The 21,601-nt window shown below is 53.1% G+C and overlaps 1 protein-coding gene across 5 annotated transcripts in view; it reads right to left on the bottom strand.

The window, feature by feature from the left end:
• The window catches only part of AGPAT3 (1-acylglycerol-3-phosphate O-acyltransferase 3), a 97,755-nt gene that overhangs the window by 3,930 nt on the left and 72,224 nt on the right, over nt 1-21,601 (bottom strand). For all 5 annotated transcript variants that reach the window (XM_036850096.1, XM_036850094.1, XM_036850097.1 and 2 more), the window contains 6 exons: nt 20,391-20,617; nt 11,710-11,879; nt 10,949-11,110; nt 9,876-10,029; nt 9,303-9,405; nt 4,739-4,814 (listed from right to left, as the gene is read on the bottom strand). In XM_036850096.1, the coding sequence (XP_036705991.1) occupies nt 4,739-4,814; nt 9,303-9,405; nt 9,876-10,029; nt 10,949-11,110; nt 11,710-11,879; nt 20,391-20,568 (843 nt within the window). In that variant the 5' untranslated portion in view covers nt 20,569-20,617. The remainder of the gene's footprint in view (nt 1-4,738; nt 4,815-9,302; nt 9,406-9,875; nt 10,030-10,948; nt 11,111-11,709; nt 11,880-20,390; nt 20,618-21,601) is intronic.

Raw genomic sequence — 21,601 nt, 5'->3', positions numbered from 1 at the left:
CTGCTGATCGACGGGGCACGGGGCGGGCACCACAGGTCCTGTGTGGTCAGGAGCCGCTGCGACCCTTACGCCCGTGTGTACACCTCCAGGCGACCACACGAGCCTCCGCCCCTCAGAAGGCCCTCCCCTGTGCAGCTCCAGAACGTCTTCAAGCCGGTTCGCTCGGCCAGCTCCGCTCTGACCACCTGCCCCTATGCAGACAGGCCATGCCTCCTGCTCCCAGAGCACCTGTTGGGAGGGAAGCAGGGGCGCCCTGGGGCTCTCGGCGAGCTCACGGTTCAGGTGAACCGGGCCCGGAGGCCACCCAGAGACAAGAAGGCAGGACCTAGCCCCGCAGGAGAGTGCACTGTGGTTACAGATTTGCACCAAGTTTGTGACAGGCCTTTTGATCACCTGAATAAAACACATGTGACCCTAACGCAGATGCTCATGTACAATCTCACCCCCTGCCTGCCATTGGCACCCACGCCTGGCCGTCCTCCCTGTGGGGTGGGCCTCCAGGCAGTCGTGGTAGCCTCTGTCCCGTCCTGACCTGTCAGTAATTCCACACACACCCAAAGGCTTCCCCCGTCGCCGCCCCTCCCACCAGCAGACAGCACCCCGCGCCCCCCGACGGGCCTGCTCCTGCTTCCTGACGTTTCTCCAGATGCCCCTGATACCCCCTTCCTGGACCCCGTCATTCCGGGAGCGCACAGAGCAGGGTCCAGAGGCCAGCCCGGCCACCTCCAGCCAGGCACTCAACTCTAGGAGCAGAGCCCCCTTGTCCGTGTCCTGCTCGCAGGTGCAGGTGGGGTTACACAAGGGGAAGAGCACCCGCTCTCCTGGGGAGGGACCTGCCACACACACTGCTGCCCGTGCCACTCAAATATCACGTCCTTTCTCCTAACCCTGACGCCTTGCTTGACCAATCTCCTCTTTCCTCTTTCTAACCTCTGTTGAACGTGCTTATTGTGGAACTTTAGAGAAACTGCCACCACCTAAACCATCAGCATCTCCAGCCTCCCTCACCGTTTTCCAGTCCCTCCCTCGCCCCATCCCTCGGGGGCTCCAGGCCCTCTGTCATTACAGGCCCCTTTCCTTCACCGACCCCGCCTGGTCAGCACAGCAAGCACGGGGGAGCATGGCGGAGGGGCAGAGGCCGGGAGACCTGGGGACAGTTTCACCCACAGGATAGTCACCTCCTTCTCAGGACCTTAGTTCCCACATCTGCAAAATGGGGAAACTGTCTGGAATGACCTTCAAGGCCCTTTGGTGACACCGAGGTCTGTTTCCACGTTACGACCGGAGCTCACTGGTAGGTGACCAGAGGCGTCAGTGTCTCCGGAAACACGTGTGTTACAGCAGGACCAAAGCACCCAGTTTGGCTGCTTCAGGGTCTGCGTATTCCCTGGCAGGGGGCAATAGGGCCGAAGGCGGTGCAGACCCCCTACTCACAAGACGGGGAGAAAGGGCTTCTCATGCTCAGCTGGGGACATAACGGGCAGGCTCTTTGAAGCACAACTTAGAGACATTTCACAAGGGACCAGAGCCTCCTACCACCAGTCACAGCGTTAACATCTGGCAGAAACGCTCCCACACGTGCCCTGCCGCACAGGGAACAGCAGAAAGTTCATAACTGTTCACAGGTAGGAAGACGACTAGCCAAAACGGGGCGTCATCACATGGGAAACACGCATGGTGGAGCACAGCATCTAAAGGGGTGAATTAAATCTATGTCAACGTTGCAGATGTAACAAACAATGGTCACTAAAAACAATAAATGGGACAACGTGACACACAGTGTGGTCCCTGATGCAAATTACAGTGTAAGTGACATGAAAAGCGATAAAAAATGTATATGTTTCAATATTACGGAAAAACATAGCAAATAATAGAAAATACCCAAATAAATCAGTTATGTCAAAACCTGTCACTTGCTGTATTTGCATCAGGTTGTTTTAGAAAGTAACCCTTAGAGATGAAGACAAGGCCTGTGGTCCCATCCCCGCCAGGAGTCATCACACTTCAGCTGGTGGTCTCCATCCCCAGGAAGGGCTTACACCTGCACTCCTGTGCTTGGGTACCTCTACGATAGTGCACGGTACTGCGCCTGCGCTTTGTGATTTTCTGTGAATAGCATCACACTATACGCCTATTGCAAGCTGCTTTTTTTTAACACCTACTTTCTCAAGATTCATTTAGATTGCTAATATGCAGTTCATTCATTTTAACTGAATCACAGTTAAATGAATACACATAATGTATCTACTTCCTAATAATGCACTTTTAGGTTATTTCTCATTTCCTGCTAAACAAATACTGTTGCTTGCAAATGTCACTCTTTGTAAGAGTTTCAAACTTTTTAAAAAATATTTATTTATTTATTTATTTGGCTGCGTCGGGTCTTAGCTGTGACACGCGGGATCTTTCGTTGCGGCGCGCAGGCTTCTCTCTAGTTGTGGCTCATGTGCTCCAGAGCTCCGTGGGCTCAGTAGTTGCAGCACACGGGCTTAGTTGCCCCGCAGTATGTGGGATCTTAGTTCCCCGACCAGGGATCGGACCTGCATCCCCTGCATTGGAACCACTGGACCACCAGGGAAGTCCCTTCAAACTTTTAAAACTTGACCCTGATCCAGAGATGCATTCTCTTTTGCAGGCTCGTGTATACAACGTCTTTCTGCCCATCCACCATGTGATGCACACACACTCTATTCCTTTTTATTTAGGTTTCTTCTTCTTCTGGAGAGTTTTATTGTTCTTGGAAATCACACATTTCATCCAAGTTTTCAAATGTAGGAGCATCAAGTTGTCATATTTCTCTCATACTATTTTCACTCCTTGCTCTTTGGTTGTGTCACCGTTTTTATTCCCCTTAATGCCGGCACTCTTTTTTAATTGGTCAGTCTTGCCCAAGGCTTTCTATTTTATTAATATTTTTAAAGAAAAGCTTTTGGTGCAGTAGATTCACTCTTTTGTAGCTTTGCTTTGTGCTTAAATAATTTATGCTATTTTTATTTTCTTTGTTCTCTCTCTGGGTTTACTCTATCTTGTGTATGTTTGTAATAATGTGTATGTGTGCATATTGTACACACGTATATGTACATTATATACATTCTTTTTATCTATCCTATTCCAGACTTGGGTTTCTTGAAGCTGATGAAACCCACGTTCATCAACTCTAGAAGTTTTACGGTTATCTCTGACAACTGCTCTTCACCGATCTTCCCACCTTCTCCTCTGGACTTTCTAATTGTTACATTCTGGACCTCTGTTTATCCTCTGGATCTTTTAAACTTCCTTTTTACATTTTCACTTCCTCTGTGCTGCATTCTGAGTAATGTCCTCAAAACCTGCCAGCTTACTAATTGTCTCTTCAGCTGTATCTAATCTGCTATCTAATCTGTTAACTAAGATTTTGCTGTCAGTTAGTAGATTTCTCATGCCTATACATTTTACTTGGTTTTTCTCAAATCTGTCTCATTTTTTAATAGGTCTTGTTCTTTTGTTTTCAATCCCTTCTTTTTTGCTTAATCATTTCAAACATACTGATTTGAGTCTCTGCCTGGTAGTTCCATTAGCTGAAGTTTCGGGAGGGTTTAATTTTTCTGTTTGTCTGTTGTACTTGCCCATCGTGGATTTTGGTTATGAGTGCATCTCCAGCAGAATTTTTCTGAAGAAATCTCGGGCAGCTTAGGTTTGGAGTCGTGTTCTTCTAGTTTTACATGTGCTTTTCTCAGGGACTCTAGAGAGATTCACCTAGAACCACTTTTTATGCTGATATTTTGGCTTAGTTCTTCTTGAACTATGCTGTTAGTATAACTTCAATCCCGACACCTGTTTGAGGACAGTGTTGTGATTATGAATTACCAGGGGGACGTTTAGAGACCAAGGGGGAAAGTCAACTTCAAAGTCACTTCCTACGCTGGCAGTTACATTTTCCAGTTTAACCACTTGAGGGCAAAACTCCAGGAGGGTCCCAGCTTCATTAGGGTCTTCAGTTCCAACTTCCAGCCCCAAGTGAGGTCAAATCTTTGTTCTCTGCTTCCAGGTAGGCATTAAAACTCAAGACTTCAGGTTGGGTGGACCAGCAAACTCCACGAGCTTCAGCTCGCAGCCTTCCCACCTGGATTTCAGTCCCACCTCCTCTTTTGCTCCCTAGAGATTTCCCTTACTTTCTTCAACACTTGTCAATGCATCTAAAAGGATATGTATTTTATACTAGAAGGATTTTCTGATGATCCAAGCCTCCCCTATTGCTGAAGATGATAACCTAGTGTCCTGTTTGTTTGTGTGTATAAAATAAACTTTATACACACAGTATAAAGTCGGGGGTGAGGCATGTTGGGGGGATGGAGGAGGGACTGGGTGGGGTCATCATAAGAAGCCTGTCACATCATCTATATTGTGCCTTACTTATTAAATCATATATATACACATGCACACAAACATAATGCGTATTATATGTCTATAATTTCTTTTACATGAAAAAATGAAACAAATGTGATAAAATGTTATTGCCAATGGTTATACAAGCATTATGATATCCATTACACTTTTCTCTAGTTTGTTAATTCCTCAAAAGTTAGGAAAAATGAAAGACGAAGAAGAGGACTGGAAAGAAGAATCTGAGAGTGGCACAGCACTCCTGTCTCCAGAGGAAGCCAGTGTGCTACCTGCCTGCCCCGTTAGCTGCCCCTTTGAAACCTCTTCGTGAGACCCCGAGAGGAGGGTGGGTGTGGGGAGAGCTGAGCGCCTTTACCTTCTCCTGGTACAGTTTATGAAGCCACTGAGCCGCTTCCTTTTCATCCAGCGGGATCTCTTCCAGAGGAAATCTCCTGTTTTATTAAGAAGATTGAAAGCAGAGTGAATTACCAGATGACATCAAACTGAAAAGGGGAAAAACACATCATCATGCATCAGGGTTACTTGTCAGCCCTGCCTTTTCTATTCAAATCTGACTCTCAATTTCTAAAAACACACACACATCAAAGTAACTTCTCGGGCATTCCGCCATGCCCAGTGGGACTGCAGGGAACCAGGGAGGGGCTGGGAGGTGCTTCACGTGACCGGGAGCGCAGAAGCCTTGCCCGGGAACACCCAGGGGCAGTCAGCTGAGCAGATCGCGCCCCCAGCTCCACTGGGAAAACTGACCGTTCATTAAGCAGTTTTGGTCTTTCTTAATGGTTTGTTCTTTGGGAGTGACCATGGCTGAGAGTGTCTTTTATGAGGCAAAGAAGAGTTTGTGTTTCACAAATGAAATCCATTTGCTTCAAATATGAAAAGCAGTAGAGATTTCGAAACTTTAATCTCAATTAACAAACGGCTGGCTTCAATGATGACACTGACTTCTGTACAAGCCCTATCACCAGCTGTGACACTGGCTTCTGTACAAGCCCTATCACCAGCTGTGACACTGACTTCTGTACAAGCCCTATCACCAGCTGTGACACTGACTTCTGTACAAGCCCTATCACCAGCTGAATTACCAGCCCCAGGAGGGGAGGTGTCTACCCGGTAACACAAGCAGGGCAAGGACCGCTTTCTACGGCAACTGTAGTACCCCGGGATCGCCAGGAGGGGCCGCTGAGCGCACGTGTGAGCAACGGTAATTTAACAAGGGACCGCGGTCATCCCGGGGGCTGGCTGCCCACCTCAGAGGGTCCAGAGTGAGAGCAGAGCCAGAAGAAAAGTCCACGGCCAGAGGCAAATCTCCATGTTTTTAGGGATCTCAACCTTTTGGGGTTTTTTTTGTTTTTTTAATAAATTATTTATTTTTGGCTGCGTTGGGTCTTCGTTGCTGCGCACGGCCTTTCTCTAGTTGCGGCGAGCGGGGGCTACTCTTCGGTGTGGTACTTTTCATTGTGGTGGCTTCTCTTGTTGCAGAGCACGGGCTCTAGGGATGCGGGCTTCAGTAGTTGTGGCACGCAGGCTCTAGAGCGCAGGCTCAGTAGTTGTGGTGCACGGACTCAGTAGTTGTGGCTTGCGGGCTCTAGAGCACAGGCTCAGCAGTTGTGGCGCACGGGCTCAGTAGTTGTGGCTTGCGGGCTCTAGAGCGCAGGCTCAGTAGTTGTGGCACACGGGCTTAGTTGCTCCACGGCATGTGGGATCTTCCCGGACCATGGCTCGAACCCATGTCCTCTGCATTGGCAGGCGGATTCTTAACCACTGCGCCACCAAAAAGCCCAAAGCCCTACCTTCTTGTCTCTAAAAGTTGAGAACTTTGGTTTTTGTGGGTTATACCGATCCATCTTTACCATCCATCTTGTAAAACTTCCCAGTTTTACAAGCACACACGCAACCAGACATCCGAGCGATGCTGGGCCACATGTCACGCAGCCTCTGGGAGACTCCGCTGTATGCTCAGAGGAGAGAAGACTTAGAACCTCCTAGTAAACAAAACGGTTTAACTCTGTGGATCCGAAAGGTGCTGGGGACCTCCAGGAGTACACGGTGAGAAGTAGGGCTTGAAGGGTTTGCCACAGGTGCCGTCTCAGGAAGGACAGGAAGTTGGAAGGGGTCTGTCCACAGAGAGATGACGGCCAAAAGTGTCAAACTCACGTGACCGTTCTCCCCTGATTTCACATTACCACATACAGGTTCTGTTGTATGTCTGTTATATGCAGGACAAAATATATAAAATTAAGAATTTTAAATGATGAGATAAAACATAAACACAACTCTGGAGTTGACTCCACTTTGAGGACGCTGGCCCCAACTGCCAGCATGGACACAGGAGAGCCTCAAGCCACCATCCCCAAGGCCCTGGCCATGCCCAGTCTCAGGCCCCCGGGGAAATGAGGCACAACTCCACTGGGTCACAGGAACCTTGTCTTCTTTGATTACAGGTATGTTTTGGACTCACTGGGATATTGCTTTTACTCAAGACACCCATTTGGTAATACAAAACAGTAAGTTGAAACTTTTAGACATTCTAAGAATACATTTATTAAGATATGATTGGGTGAAATATAGCCTCACATTTTCTGCAACAAAGGGGAAAATGAGCAGATTAAAGCGCCACTCCTCTCCAGCTGGAGCTGAGTGCCCACGTGGAGGGGCGGTATAGCCTGGAGGGTGGTGTGACCATCGGCCTGCAGCTGGACCAGGCGGGCTCCCCCCGCTCTGCCACCTACCAGCTCTGATCTCGGGCGGCTAAGGCTGCCAGAGCCCTCCTACCCAGGGACCAGAGCAGGATCTGCCTCTGAGGGCTCCCGTGAAGATGGCCGGGACCATCCAGGGCCCCAGAAAGATCACCCGTTCCCTGTTGGCCACCGGTGGTCAGCCCCCGGCCAGGGGTTCTAGAGAGCTAAGGGCAAGGGTCCTGGGCTCTCCCTTGATCCCGGGATGGAATAAGAGACCCTACAGCGACTTTGAGCTAGTCCTCTGTGAACGTCAGAGGGAAAAAGCCACCCAGCTTCCGGTTTATCTTCACAAAATTATTCCTGGAAACTTCCTACACCGGGGCAGGAGAACTGAGTGGTATTTTTTTTTAAACTTGTCCTGGCTCAAGCTCTCAAGACTAACATGAAGAGGGCCGGTCAGAGCCCTGCAGTCTGCAGTCAGACTGACCAAGTCGGTGGTGGTCAGTGGCCGACATGGGGCTGACACAGAGACGGGGCTATGTGGTTTATACACACAGGAACGTCCTGCCTTTCTGGGCACATGTGAGTGAAACAGGAAGACTGGCGAGTTCAAACAGGATCATCCAGACAACACACGGACCTGGAAGGCCTGCCTGGAATTAGGCCTGGAGCTACAATCAGGTCAGAACACCGCTTAATGAACAGAGCAGCCCCCAGGCTGTGCTTTAAGGTAAAAAGACTTCTGGGTGGATTATCTTCTCTTCACGAGGCAGAGGAACATGGAGCATCAGAGCGTGGTGGAGAGACACGGCGACCTCCGGCCACAGCCCTAGTCCCTGACCTTGATCTTGTGTTACAGACATGGAGCCCGCCCTCCCAGTGGCGCCTCAGGCTCTGCCAGTGGCCCTGGACGTCTGGACATTTCACCAAGACCACGAGTCACTCGGGATGGACCCCAAAAGGGATTCTGTTCCCCTCTGACCCTGAGATCCCTGCCCCTCTGGGCCAAAGCCACCAGTGCCAGCAAAAAGTCACGCCATAAGCAGTGCAGCGTCAGGCCGTAAGTTTCCGCGGGACGGAGACCCTGCACCGATCAGCTCAGAGAGATGCGGGTTTCTACCCGGGGGTGAAAGTTCAGCACCGTGGGGGGGCGGGGAGGGGGCGGAGCCAGCCGCAAGGGCTTCCGCGGAGGTGGGAGGACAGGGTGCAGGTGGCCTCTCCCATTATGGCCCAACAAACTGGAGAGAAAGACGGTCACTTTGTCATTTCCCTTCCTCTGCTCCCAGAGTGGCGCCTGGAGCCCCGCCCGCCCGCCGAGCACGTTTCTGCATCGCCGGCCCCAGGGCAGGGCTTGGGATGGGCCCTGGGAGCTCCCCCGCCCGCCGAGCACATTTCTGCATCGCCGGCCCCAGGGCAGGGCTTGGGATGGGCCCTGGGAGCTCCCCCGCCCGCCGAGCACGTTTCTGCATCGCCGGCCCCAGGGCAGGGCTTGGGATGGGTCCTGGGAGCTGCCCCGCCCACCGAGCACGTTTCTGCCTCTGCAGCAGTGAATCCTTTCAGAAGCTCCCTTCTCTCTGATCCCTCTACCCCCTTCCTGTGCATACAGCAGACACGCAATAAATGCTCACTGCACAGACCAGCGGGAATAGTTTCTGATAACCTGGGGACATTTTAAGGGCCATATGGGGCCCCTCCTCGGGCTGGGTTTCGCTTCTGGGGGATCCTCGGGGGTCCCGCGGCGACCATCCAGAGCTGCCCTGCGTTAACCAGTGCGGGCGGGGCTGCCTCTGAGCCAGTGGGGTGGAGGCTGGCGGGGTGGAACCTCCCAGCTCAGACCGGGCAGCCAGGAGCCCGAAGCCCAGCACGTGGCCCTGACCCCACCTTCTCTCCCAGGTGGTCTGTGTGGCTGTACACCATGAAAAAGGGGGACACGTGTGCGTCCCACTCAGATGGGGACAGCTTGTTCCTCTCCTGTCTATGAAAGTCCTACTTGCTGTCCAAGTTTTAGCTCAGACGCCTCCTCCAAAAAGCCTCTGCTCCCTCCAGTGGGAGGGGTCACGCCTCCCTTGGAGCTTCTGGAACATTCCTCCTGTAAGTCGCACCCACTCCTTTGCTCTGTACTGTCCCCACCGTGTGCCGGCCCTGGAGGGTGGAATGCCGGCCACCTCCAGGAGGTGGGAGGAGCCGGCCCCAGTCCCGCCCACCTGCCGGCCCCGCCCCTGTGGGCACCTGCCCGCTCACCTCACACACATGTCCGCCTCGTACTTCTTCCCGTAGAGGATCCCCAGCAAAGACGGGTTCTTGTTTCCTCGGAAGTTCAGTGTGACGTCGTAGACAGCTGCGACTGCAGGGAGAGGGGCAGAGGGTGGCAGGTGCTAGATGACACCCCGCAGCAGGTCCCCCCGCGGCTCTTTACCTGGATTGCTGGGGCATTTAGTTGATTCACATCTACTGTACTTACTGGCACGTTTGTGTTTAAAGCCACCGTTTCCTATCCATCCTGTTCTTTGTCCCTTTCATCTTGCCTTCCTTTTGGATTAATTGGATATATATTTTTTCCTTTATAAGGTTTTCAGTTATATACCTTTTTATTATCATTTTCGTTGTTTTCCATTAACTAGTATTTTATCACCTCAAAAAATGATATGAGAATCTTACAACATGTAAATCCGAGTACCCAGTTCTCCCTTTAATGCCACTGGCATCCTGTATTTTACACGGAACTCACTGATCTGGTTTTTGGCAAATCACTGATTTCACGTCTTGCTTTGCTCGGAGCCCGGGCTGGAGACAGTCCCAGCGGGTGGCTCTTACCTGTCCCACGGAGGCACTGGACCGCGGTGGTGAAGCCCTTGGTCCGAGGCAGCAGGTGGTACTTGAGGACGGGCAGCCCCTTGGAGGCGGCCACCTCCATGCTGACCCGGTGCTTCTTCTCCGTGAAGCGCGTGCCCTCGCAGTACAGGAGAAACTAAGACACAGACAGGGGATGGAGGTCAGTGCGGTGCTGGCGACCGGGACTGGAGCCCCACAGGCTCCTCATCGCCCCTGCACGTGCCCCCCGCCTGGCGGCAAAGTCTTGTGGAAATGACGCCCCCCAGCGACCAGTGCGGAGCATGACCAGAGATGCCTCAATCACACTCCGCACACAACTCCTTCACAGACAGTGACAGCCCTGCACCTATTCTCAGGGAATGGAAAGACACTTCCTGGAGAGAGTGAGACAAGGTGTCCCTAGGCAGCAGCCTTCCGATGGCGAGTGGAAAACAAAGTCTTCTATCCCTTTGCCTTGATGAGTTACAAACACCAAATAAGTACGTAGCCAGTTCTCAAAGAACTGCCGTCAGAGACCGGAACTGATATGCAAACTGATCGATACCGATCATTTCAGATGGCTGTCCATCAAACTCCATCCAGGGGCTCAGAAAGGACCACCAGAGCCCCACCCCAGGGCCCTGCCCTGCCCTTGAAGGGTGGCTGTTTTATGTGCAGCGCAAACCTTCTAGCAACTGAAGTCCACGTCGACCCACAGAACTATAGCTCACGAGGGCTTGTCCTGAGCCCTGACTCGGCAGAACAGCCTGGGCGCTGGGCAGCCGGCCCGCTAACGTCTCCAGGGAGCCCCGGCTCAGCCGAGCAGGCTGTCCTCTGAGTGGGGCCGGGTTGCGGGGCGGCGGTGCCCCTGGCGTGGCGGGTCCCACCTGGGGCAGGTGGGAGCAGGTGGTCCAAGAGGGGTTCCCAAGCCTGCAGGCTCAGAGGGGCGGGGCCCCGGCCCTCCTCAGACAGCTTCCCTGGTGCTCAGAGGCTCTTGCCGGCTCGCCACTGAGAACTCAGGCTGCGCCCCTGGGACTCAAGACAACACAGTCCGTGTGGCTTCACCCCTCACTCACCCACACATATTCGGGGTAGCCGGCCAGGCGCCTCAGCCCTTTGATGACGGCATCCCGGTCTTCCTCCCATTTCCGTTTGCAGAACACGATCTCCAGGAAGTACCACGTCCAGCCGATGAGGGGCACGTAAAGCAGCTCCCTTTTAGCCAGGACTTTGGAACTCTGGGGGGAGGGCAGAGCAGCCGGCGCATCAGGACCACAAGGTCCCCGAGGGCACGTCCCCGCAGGCCGCCCCCAGGCCTGGCTGTCCTCGGGAGACCCTGCCTCTGAGTGTGACGCCCTGGATAAGCATGGACCCAGAGTGCAAGCGCCGCCAGATGGGGAAACCGCAGGCAGGCGGGCAGGCGGGCAGGAGGGGAGCCAAGGACGTAGAGGTTGCGCTGGCCGCCAGGCCCGGGGCTCCCCGAGGAAGATGCCAGGGCCACCACGCACTGTGCTTCCACCGCAGGGGACCCCTCATCCTGTCTCATCTGAGGCAGCTGAGCCAACCGGGGGAGGAAGGATTTGAGAGGAAACGCAGTAACACCTGGTCTCATGAGCAAGCCCTGGGGCAGCTGGGGGCAGCCTGCAGTCCCAGGTGCCCTGCGGTCAGCCATGCTCGGACTCCTAGCTTGGAGGGACCAGGGGGCTAAACCAGAGGGAAGGCCAGACCCCAGGGAGCCATGCCAGCACCTCCCTGGGACCCCATGTCACTTACCCCACCCTCCTGCGACCCCCACGTCTCGCACCCCACTCCCTCCCAGGAGCCCCACATCGCTCACCCCCAGCACGCCAAAGCGCTCACACATGGTCCACCCACAGAGGAAGTCGATTTCGAAGTTGTGGTTGAGGATGATGACCACATGCTCCTTCCCGAAGTGGCCCACCGTGGCCCGGTCGGCGAACAGGGTGCACTCCGTGCAAGACCACCACTCCAGAAGCATCACCAGCTCTGCGGACGCACAGGCAGCGACGTCGGCGAGGTGCAGACCGCCGCACTCCGGCCGGGCCCTCCCTCCCCGCTCCCTGACGTGGGCAGGGCTTGTACGGTACCAGCCCGACTGGGGTTTTCGGCTAGAAATGAGTTTTGATGGTTTATGTTGATGTGTAAAATTAAGTTTTCTAAAATTCTAATTACGCTTCTCTAAGCAAAAGTCAGGGGAGAAGTCAGATGAAAGCAGAAGAGATGGAGGAGGGAACCCATTTTAGGTGGATTTTTTCTGACCAACATATCTAAAGGACTTAATTTAAAATATTTTTTCTTAAAAATCAGATCTTCGCTTTTCTTAAAAATCAAATATCCCATAGGATGGCATGGTGAGCAAAGCATTCGCTTATTAAGAGAATACACCATCATCATTATATTACTATTATTATCAACAACTACAAGTTATCGAATACCGACAGTATACCACGTGCTCTGCTATGTAAATTACATACGTTACATCATCTACTCCTCAGGCGACTTGAGTTAGTGCTATTATTATTCCCAAAGCACAGATAAAAAGTGGTGGAGTTCCCATCTCAGCCCAACACACTGAGCCTGGGGCTCTGTGGAAAGTTTCAGAGGAAGCTTAAAAACACAGAAATAGACAAATAGACTAGGGTCCTCATCGGGCTACAAAGGGGTCCTCAGTTTATGTATGTTAAGCACTGTTACTCTTACCCACATTACTCTTTACAAGAGTTTAGGTGGATACCTTTATCGTCATGTCCGACTGCAGGTCTCACAGGTGCTGTGGACCGACGGGATAGCACACGTTCCATCCCCAGGAGAGCAGGAAGGGGAGGCTGCAGGCCCACAGCCAGCCAGCATCACACCCACCACGGCCAGGCGCCCGAGGACGGTGGCCTCAGACCAGGAAGCATGGCTCCCAGGCTCAGGACGCCCACCAGACAGCCTGTCCTTCGTTTGCTGGACACCAAGCCGTCGGTTTTCCGGAGACCGGCCCTTGGGGAGGGAGGCCAGGGAAGGCTGATGGGGCAGGACAGCCCAGCGCTTAGACAGGGGGCTCTGAGCCTGACTGCCTGGGCCTCAGTTTCCCCGCTGACAGGAGACAGTAGTGGCTTCCTCACAGGGCTGTGGGGGACTGGATGGGCCTCGGCGCGGGGCCTGGTTTCTCCTTCCACTTAGTGTCCCCACCAGCCCACGTGGAAGTGGGGGGACACACGGCTCCACCCCACGTGCTGGTGTCTCAACTTCCTTTTCTACGCAAGGCGGGGACTGGACGGAAGGCCGACTCAGGTAAGACCTGAACGCTCTCAAACCAGAAACCGCGGTCCCTCTTACCCTCGGGGCAGTAAGAGGAGGGGTCATAAAGAGGTCAGCTCCAGGACATGCTCGCCATAAGCTTCATCAAGGGACCAGAGAGGGCCCTGAGGGGACGCAGGCCTGGTCAACAGAGGAAAACTCCCCCCCCGCCCCCGGGATAAACCTGTTAGCCTGGCCACTTCCAGCCAGCATTCAAGGCACGAAGAAAGACCCAAGGAATGGAAAGACAAGAGGCCCTGAACAGACGTTCTCCAAAGACGATTTACAGACGGCCAGCAAGCACACACGTAGATGCTCGGCATCGCCAGTCATCGGGGAAGTGCAGGCCAAAGCCACGGCGAGGCAACCTCGTCACACTCACCAGGACGCTGTCATCTAACAGACAGACAACGAATAGCAAGTGCTGGTGAGGACAGGGTGCCTAGGACCCCTGACGCTGCCGGTGGGGACGTAAAAGGTGCAGCCGCATTGGAAAACTATGTTCCAGACAGAGTAACCAGAGGACCCAGCAATTCCACCACTAGGTAGATGCCCAAGAGAAATGAGGACAGATGTCTGTGCGAAAACTTGAACACGGATGTTCATGGCAGCGTTATTCACAAAGCCACAAAGGGGAAGCAACCCAAATGTGCGTCAACTGATGCATGAACAGACAGTGCATATCCACATAGGGTGACGTCTTTCAGTGACGCGGGAGCGTGGGCCTCACACGCCCTATGGTGTGGATGAGCTCTGAGTGAAAGGAGTCAGACACAACGACCACACTGCATGGTTCCATTTGCATGAAACGTGCAGAAGAGGCAAAGCCACTGAGACAGGAGGTAGAACAGTGACTGCCAGGGGCTGGGGAGGGGGCAGAATGGGGGGGGGTGACCGCTCCTTTATGGGGTGAAAATGTTCTACGATTAGACTGTGCTGATGGGCACGTGACTCTGTGAATACACTAAAACCGCCGGACTGCATGCTTTAAATGGGTGAATTTCACCCCCTGATAGCTGTTTAAGAATTACAAAGCAGAAGGAAACAGGGACTTTGCTGGTGCTCCAGCGGTTAAGACTCTGCGCTCCCAATGCAGGGGTCCCAGCTTCGATCCCTGGTCAGGGAACTAGATCCCACATGCCGCAACTAAGAGCCAGCACAGCCCAATAAATAAATATTAAAAGAAAAAGAAAAAAGAAATAAAGAGGCCCAAGGTTAGGCTGACCTGTCCATCTGGAAGCACAGGCAGCTGCTGGGGGGCTTGCCAACCATCCCACCGAGGCGGCGGGGACCGGGGCTGAGACAGACGCACGTGCAGCTTGGCGATGGCCTGCTCCTTTCTCGATGACGGAGGCCTGGGCAAACCTCCATGTGTCAGCTGGTCAAGTAGGAGCCTGTGGCCGAGACCGTTGCTTCTGAAGCAATTTGCTTGGGAACAAGGAAGGGTTTATTCATTATTGTAGTGAGGACATTTATTTTATTTATTTATTTTTGGCTGCGTTGGGTCTTTGTTGCTGCACACGGGCTTTCTCTAGTTGAGGCGAGCAGGGGCTACTCTTCGTTGCGGTGCACGGGCTTCTCATTGCAGTCACTTCTCTTGCTGCGGAGCATGGGCTCTAGGCGTGCGGGCTTCAGTAGTTGTGGCTCACGGGCTCAGCAGTTGTGGCGCACGGGCTAAGTTGCTCCGAGGCATGTGGGATCTTCCCGGACCAGGGCTCGAACCCGTGTCCCCTGCGTTGGCAGGCGGATTCCTAACCACTGCACCAGCAGGGAAGCCTGTAGTGAGGACATTTAACTTGAGGCCTACCCTCCTCACAGATTCTGAGCGGACAGTACAGTACTGGTAACTGCGGGGCGCTAGGACTTACTCACTGTGCGTAACCGAGGCTGCACACCCATCGGACAGCGCTCGCCCCTTCCCCTCCCCCAGCCCCCGGCAGCCCCCGTTCTCTCCTCTGCTTCCTTGAGCTCGATTACGTTAGGCCCCTCATATAAGAGGGACAAGTGCAGTTTGTCCTTCTGTGACTGGCTCCGCCACATCTTGTCCTCCAAGTTCACCCATGTTGTCACGTACGGCAGGATTTCCTTTCTAAAGGCTGAATAATATTCTCTTGCACGTATAGACCACATTTTGCCCGTCCGTCCATCTGCTGATGGACACGGACGTTGTTTCCACGTCTTGGCTACTGTGAACGATGCCGCAGTTAACACTGAGGTGTGGCCGTCTCTTTGATGGGGAAATCCTGCAATGCTTTCTCACCACGAGTCTGAGAGGAATCAATACAGCCTCAACCCGCTGATGTAAAACTCACCCGGCAGGGAGGGTGGCGGCCTGGCTGGGCTTCTCCGACCCGCGGGCCCCTCGTCTGAGGAGCAGGGACCTCAGCCGCCCTCTGGGGAGGATGCAGAGCCCGCGGGGGTGCCCAGGACCCCAGTGAACCCGGCTCTCCCTCCCGGGCGCCCCGTGGGTGATGGAGGAAGCCCTGGACGAAGCAAGGAGGGGTGCGAGTCTCAGACCCCCCCAGACACGGAATTTGCTAAAAAAGCTACTTTCAAAGTCATTTCTTCACGTAGGCCTGACAACACGTGCCTCACTCACGTGGGCGCCAACGCCGCATCTAAAGGGCCCTTGTTTCCACGACCGCCTCTCAGGATGACCTGCAAATCACGCTGCTGGACACCACAGCGCCGGCTCAGAGCTGCCACCTGCGAGGGACGGACCACGTCCACTGGCCACGCACAGGTGGAAAGGACGCCAGAGCTGCGACCCCGCGGCACCGTCCAGGCACACGAGGACCACTGCGTGGGACTGTGCGCTCATCCCTGGGCGGCCGGCACGGGTACACGGCCTCCTCACCACACGGCAGGCTTCTATGGGCAGGAGCTCCGGCCAGCAGCCCGGATGCAGGGGAGAAAGTGCGCATGGGGTGCGGGCGGGGTGCCTTCCCCTGGCCGCACACCCTCTCCTGGCAGCACCTGGGACCTGGGCATTTCTGGTCCAGCGCGAGAGGTCTGGCCCAGGTGGGGCGGGTGAGCAGGAATGAACTGAAGACAACACAGGCAGCCCCTGCAGGCGTTTTACCCCCTCCCCGCCCGGAGAGTGGGTCCAGCAGAGGGTTGCCTGCAGGAAAGCGGCGTGTCAAGGCAGCTCTGTTCCACCAGCTGCCAGCACGGCCCAGTGGGCTGCTCAGCCCATTTCCAGTCACATCCAGTCGCTTTTTCTCTCGTAGATCATAGATCGTAGATCGCTACATACGCGGCCAGGGCTGACGCCGTGAATCTTCTCACGGTCAATTTGGAGAACATTTTGAATGAGGACTTTTTTTGTGATTTCCTTCATTCTAACATATGCTGGCCCTTACACACATGAGCAAGCCATGCTCTGCACATTTCAACGAATGATGTTTTGAAAAATTCACACTTGCCTACTAATAGTGATCGTTCACTGAGCAGTGTTGTATGCACACTCTATGCGTTAATTTAATCTTGATGGTCCAGCTGAGAGGTACCGTCTCTGTTTCACAGACGAGAAGGGTTAGAACCTTGGTTGAGGTCAGCAGGGAGGTCTGGTTCCACATCTGTGTCCTTAACACAGCGCGAAGACTCCTCGGGCCTGAGGACGACAGAGTCACCCTGGGCTCGGGGGGACAGCAAAAGACACCTGGCATCACAGATTGAACACAGGGATGCTCGCAGAGTTGAAAATAAAGCAGTGGTTCAGGGTCGTCTACACCAGGGGTCCCCAACCCCCGGGCCGCAAACCGGTACCGGTCCTCGGCCTGTTAGGAACCAGGCTACCCAGCAGGAGGTGAGCGGCTGGCCAGCTAGCGAACCCCATCGCTTGCATTACCGCCCTCCGTCCGCAGAAAAACTGTCGTCCACGAAACCGGCCTCTGGTGCCAAAAAGGTTGGGGACCGCTGGTCTACACATTCGTGTGACTCTCGCTCACCCCACATGCCCATGGAATCGGGGAAAGATTTCACCAGCTCAAATCCGGGAAGGACTCCTGCTCGTGTATTTAAGACATAAACAAGTGGAGAAGCTCCCCAAATTCACCGGGTCTTGGGGGAAACTCTCACAGCATGCGGGTTCAGTGGGCACCTGTGTTCCTTCCAAATATTGGGGGATTTTACATAAATCTCAAGTTTTCTTATTTTTATGCATTTTTATACTTCTTTGCCTTAAAAAATGAATTTGTCTTTGCTTTTTTAATCCATCTTTTTCAAATAGTTTAGAAGTTATGTTTGATTTCTGTTTTCTACCCTATACTTAGTTAACAAAGTCTTAAGGAAAGATCTCTGATGTCTTCCTGACAAATACAAGAATGATGGAGTCCTAACTTTGGTCCCCACTCCTGATTGACAGACTGCCTGCCGCTGGTCCCGTCTGCTCGCAGCCACGCGGGTTGGGCATCGTTATTATTTTATATGACTGTTTAGATTTACCTACTTACCAATTTCTCAGTCCACCAGTGTTTCTGGTAACTCAGACCCTACTTTTTTGATGGCTTTTGTTCTTACTAAAGAATATTCTTTAAAAAAATTTCAGGTGACGATATGCTGACTTTTTGTTCCCCTCAGGCTGTTTTATCTCATTCTCATTCCTGAAAGGTCACTTTGCTGGATGTAGAGTTCTAGGCTGGAGACAGCCCACTGCCTCTGGCTCTGATTACATACGTTCTGCCGAGTCAGCTGGGAGTCTGTCAATCTTTGTAGGTGTTCTAGCTTTCTTTTCTGGGCGTGTTTAAGATCTTCTTTTTTGTCTCTGGTGGTTTGTGATTTCTCTGTGATGGGTCTAAGTGTGAATTTCTGTTTACATACCCTGCTTCGTATACATTTGCTTCCTAGAGCTACAGAATCTTGTTTTTCATCCGTTTGGGAAAATTCTCAGCCATCATTTCCTCCAATGGTGCTTCTGCTTATTCTTTCCTCGGGGACAGGAGTCCAAGATCTGTTTCATAGACTTTCACTCTCCCCTTACATCTTTTAACTCCTATTTTATATTTTTCATCTTGTCATTCTACTGCAATCGGGATGATTTCTTCATAATAATGTCCAGTTCACTCACTCTCTCATTAGCTGTATCTAATCTGATGTAATGTTCATTCACTAAGCTTTTACTTTTAAAAAATATTATAATTACAATTTTTATTCATAGAAGTTCTACTTGTTTTTTTTTTTTCCAATCTGGTGACTTTGGGTAGTCTTTTGTCTAAATCTGTTGTTGCATGTTTGTTGTTCTTTGACTCGGAGCTCATATACAATTTGTCTCAATCTGTGTGATTCTTCAGGCCTGAATCAGAGACACTCCCGAGAGCACACTTCCGCTTGCCTCTGACCTCACGGGCACTGCTAAGCTGCTCACTTCAGCGAATCCTCAGGATCCTGGTTTAGACTCAGCCCCATTCCTGCAGCTGCCAAGGCGAGGGCCCCTGGCAAGCAGTGCTGGCACCCCATCTTAGTGCCCTCCTCTGTGAAGGGGCGGGGGCGAGGCTGAGGGATTGCCTTTACTTACTATGAACACAGCAATGCATTAAAAAGCTGGCTTTATCCAGAATTTGGCTGTTTTGTAGTGTTTTAACTTCAGAATACTGCCGGAGGTGGAGTCTATGATTTTCATCTAGTTGGCATTTGCCCTTTAGGTATGTACTCATCTCCCACGGTGATACTCGTAAATAACTCACCTGTATGTCCTGTATGATAGGATTTCTAATTCTCCTTCTCACACACACACAAAGGTGGCCTTTTATTTAGGAAAAAACCACCTGGGAACTGAAACTATGGCAGTTTATGCTATTTATTGCAGTTTAAACTATTTACGGCTGGAAGCGCGGGCGGGGCTGGCGCCCCTTGTGCGGGGCACATACACCTGGGCGTGGACACCCCACGGCCTGCTTAGCTGCCCTCCTCCTGCTCCCGCACTGGGAGGGGTCACAGGGTCAGGCACGCAGACTCACCACTTCCCACAGGAAGTACCATGTCTATTATTTTCTCTTCATTGTAAAAGAAACGTGTTCTTATGCTAAGAAGTGTAAACAGCACACAGTATGAAATAAACATGAGAGTCCCCGCCTTCCTTCACTCCCGCGGTAGTTACGTTTCTGTTCACCCTTCAGCTTTCTCTAAGCCGGGGTGGCCACACACAAGTGCAGACACGTCACACACGTGTCTTTTAAAAGTAAATAAAGGCAAAGCACCCTCTGTGCTTTGTTTTATAGCTTCCGTTTTCACTTAAAAATGTACCTTGAACTTGGTTCTCTGTCAGGAAAGAGAGGTTCTCCCTGTTGTTCTTAGTGGCCGTGTGGGACACACCACAGTTAGCTTCCATTAATGGGCATTTAGGCTGCTCATTTTTATATTAGTCTTGTGCTAATATAAAAGTGGTAACATGAGAATATCTGCACACATATGTACTGTTGCAGATATCTTTCTAGGTTACATTCTTATTTGGTGGAATATTTAGGTCAAAAAATGGAACCGTTTAAGTTGTGCATTGCTACCGGCAAACTGCCGTCCAAAGATGTGCCCCGTGACCCCAACCCGCAGGGCGAGCGGCACCCCCCCCCGCCCCCTGTCAGCAGCTTCTAAGTCTCTGTCCAGCTGATGGGTGAAGACTGATTGTATTCGTACAAATGCACACACATCACAAGGGCGTATCGGTAACACCTGTACATGCCTAAACACATACATTTAATTAAGAGACGGGTGAGAGTCCTTGCCTTTCGCAGAGAGATACCGCAACATTTACACGTGATGACAGGCCCCCCGAGGGTAGCTTCACTGTACTCTGGTGCTAGGGTGACTGGGGGTCTGGTGACCCAAGATTGGCCACGTACCGGCGGCAGCTGTTAGGGCCTGGTCATGGTGAACAGACTTTATCATTGCTCGTTTTCAAATATCCAGAGTACCGTGTGAGACCATGTGGAACTGCCACCTCTGTGGGTCCAGAGGCTCAGGGGTTGGGACGTCACGTGGTTCAGCCCAGTGAAGAGCTCGGGCCAAACCCTGCCCCCCCCACATCTACTGGCCAGGAGCAGCCCCCAGTTCCTGCCGGGGAGCGAGAGCCAGCCCATTGCGTCTTATCTCACCACCACAGGCGTTCACCCCCAGGGGCCCTGCACTGGTTCGTCTGGGATCATCCAGCAGAAAGGTCGCTGTCCGGACTGTCCGTGGCCCCCCGATCCCCGCCGTGCACACGCGGGGGGTACTCACGGCTCCAGAGCGAGTATGCGAGGCGGCAGTTCAGCCGGCGGTACAGCCGCTTGTTCACGGGCCAGAGGACTAGCGTGCAGAGCTGGACGGAGTTGATGATTAGCCCACTCACCACGAAGACGAAGCCGATGAGGAGGTGCACGACGAACTGGGTCTTCAGGAAGGCAAGCAGGCCCATGGCCACAGCTCAGTAGCGAGTGCAGGGCCCTTCGCTGAGAACGGCCGTCCTGCAAAGATGGGGCCGGCGGTCAGGTGGGGCGCCAGGGACCCCAGGGGTGAGGGGCTGCGGGCGGAGGAGGGGTCCACGGTGCTCACGCCAGAGCCCAGATCTGCAGCTACCCCCCACGGCGTCCTCAGGCCCTTGCCTCCCGAGAGCGACGTACGTACGGGGCGGACGGGGGAGCTGACACATCGTGCACGCAGGCGTCACCCACAACATGCACACACACCACACACACACATTACATACACACCACACAACATATACACACATGCATAAAAGAAAGGAAGAAAGAAAAGACTAGAAGAAATGCACACAAATATTAATAGTGAGTATCTCTAGGTAAAGGCATGATGGGTAAATTTTCTTTTCTTTTTTTAGCATCTTACTTAAAAGATCAAAACTGCACACTCAATCTCTATAAAAACATTTCAACTACTGTCTTTTAACTCCCAAGCTGCTGTACCCTTTTTTAGCTGAAAGGCTTTTGTTTTGGTCTCTAACGCAGAAGCGGTGACCCCCCGGGACTCAGCCAGCGTCTCCCGCTTCCCTTCAACACTGGTTTCCTGGTTTCAGAGATGAAGCCGGAGGCTCGCATTTCATGGCTGTACTTGTTCCGCGAGCTGCCCTGATCTCGTGTGGACAGAAGCAAGCACACGGCTGTGGCGGAGCCCCGGCACCCTCACAGCCGGCCGCGCCGCAGCCTGGTGGCCGCCTGCCCCGACCGCGGCTGGGTCCTCCAGAGACGCGCCCCGCGCTCTCTGCGATGCGGGTGGAGTGGGCTCCAGAGGCCTCCAGGGTGGCCACGCTGGGCGCACCGGGGCACCAGGGCCTGGCTGCTGTGCCAGACATGAGGCCACGTGACTCCAGAGGACGCCCTCCGTCCGCCCTTGGCCCCCGAGTGGCTGCGTGAGGGGCGGGGGGGGGCGGATAAGCCGGCAGCCACGTGGGGAGGATGCCCGGGAGGACAGGGAAGGAGCCGAGGCCTGGC

The sequence above is a fragment of the Balaenoptera musculus genome, chromosome 4, assembly GCF_009873245.2.
Source record: "Balaenoptera musculus isolate JJ_BM4_2016_0621 chromosome 4, mBalMus1.pri.v3, whole genome shotgun sequence".
NCBI classification, from domain to species: Eukaryota; Metazoa; Chordata; class Mammalia; order Artiodactyla; family Balaenopteridae; genus Balaenoptera; species Balaenoptera musculus.
Note: the sequence above shows the minus strand (reverse complement) of the source record. Positions and strands in the feature narration are given on the sequence as shown.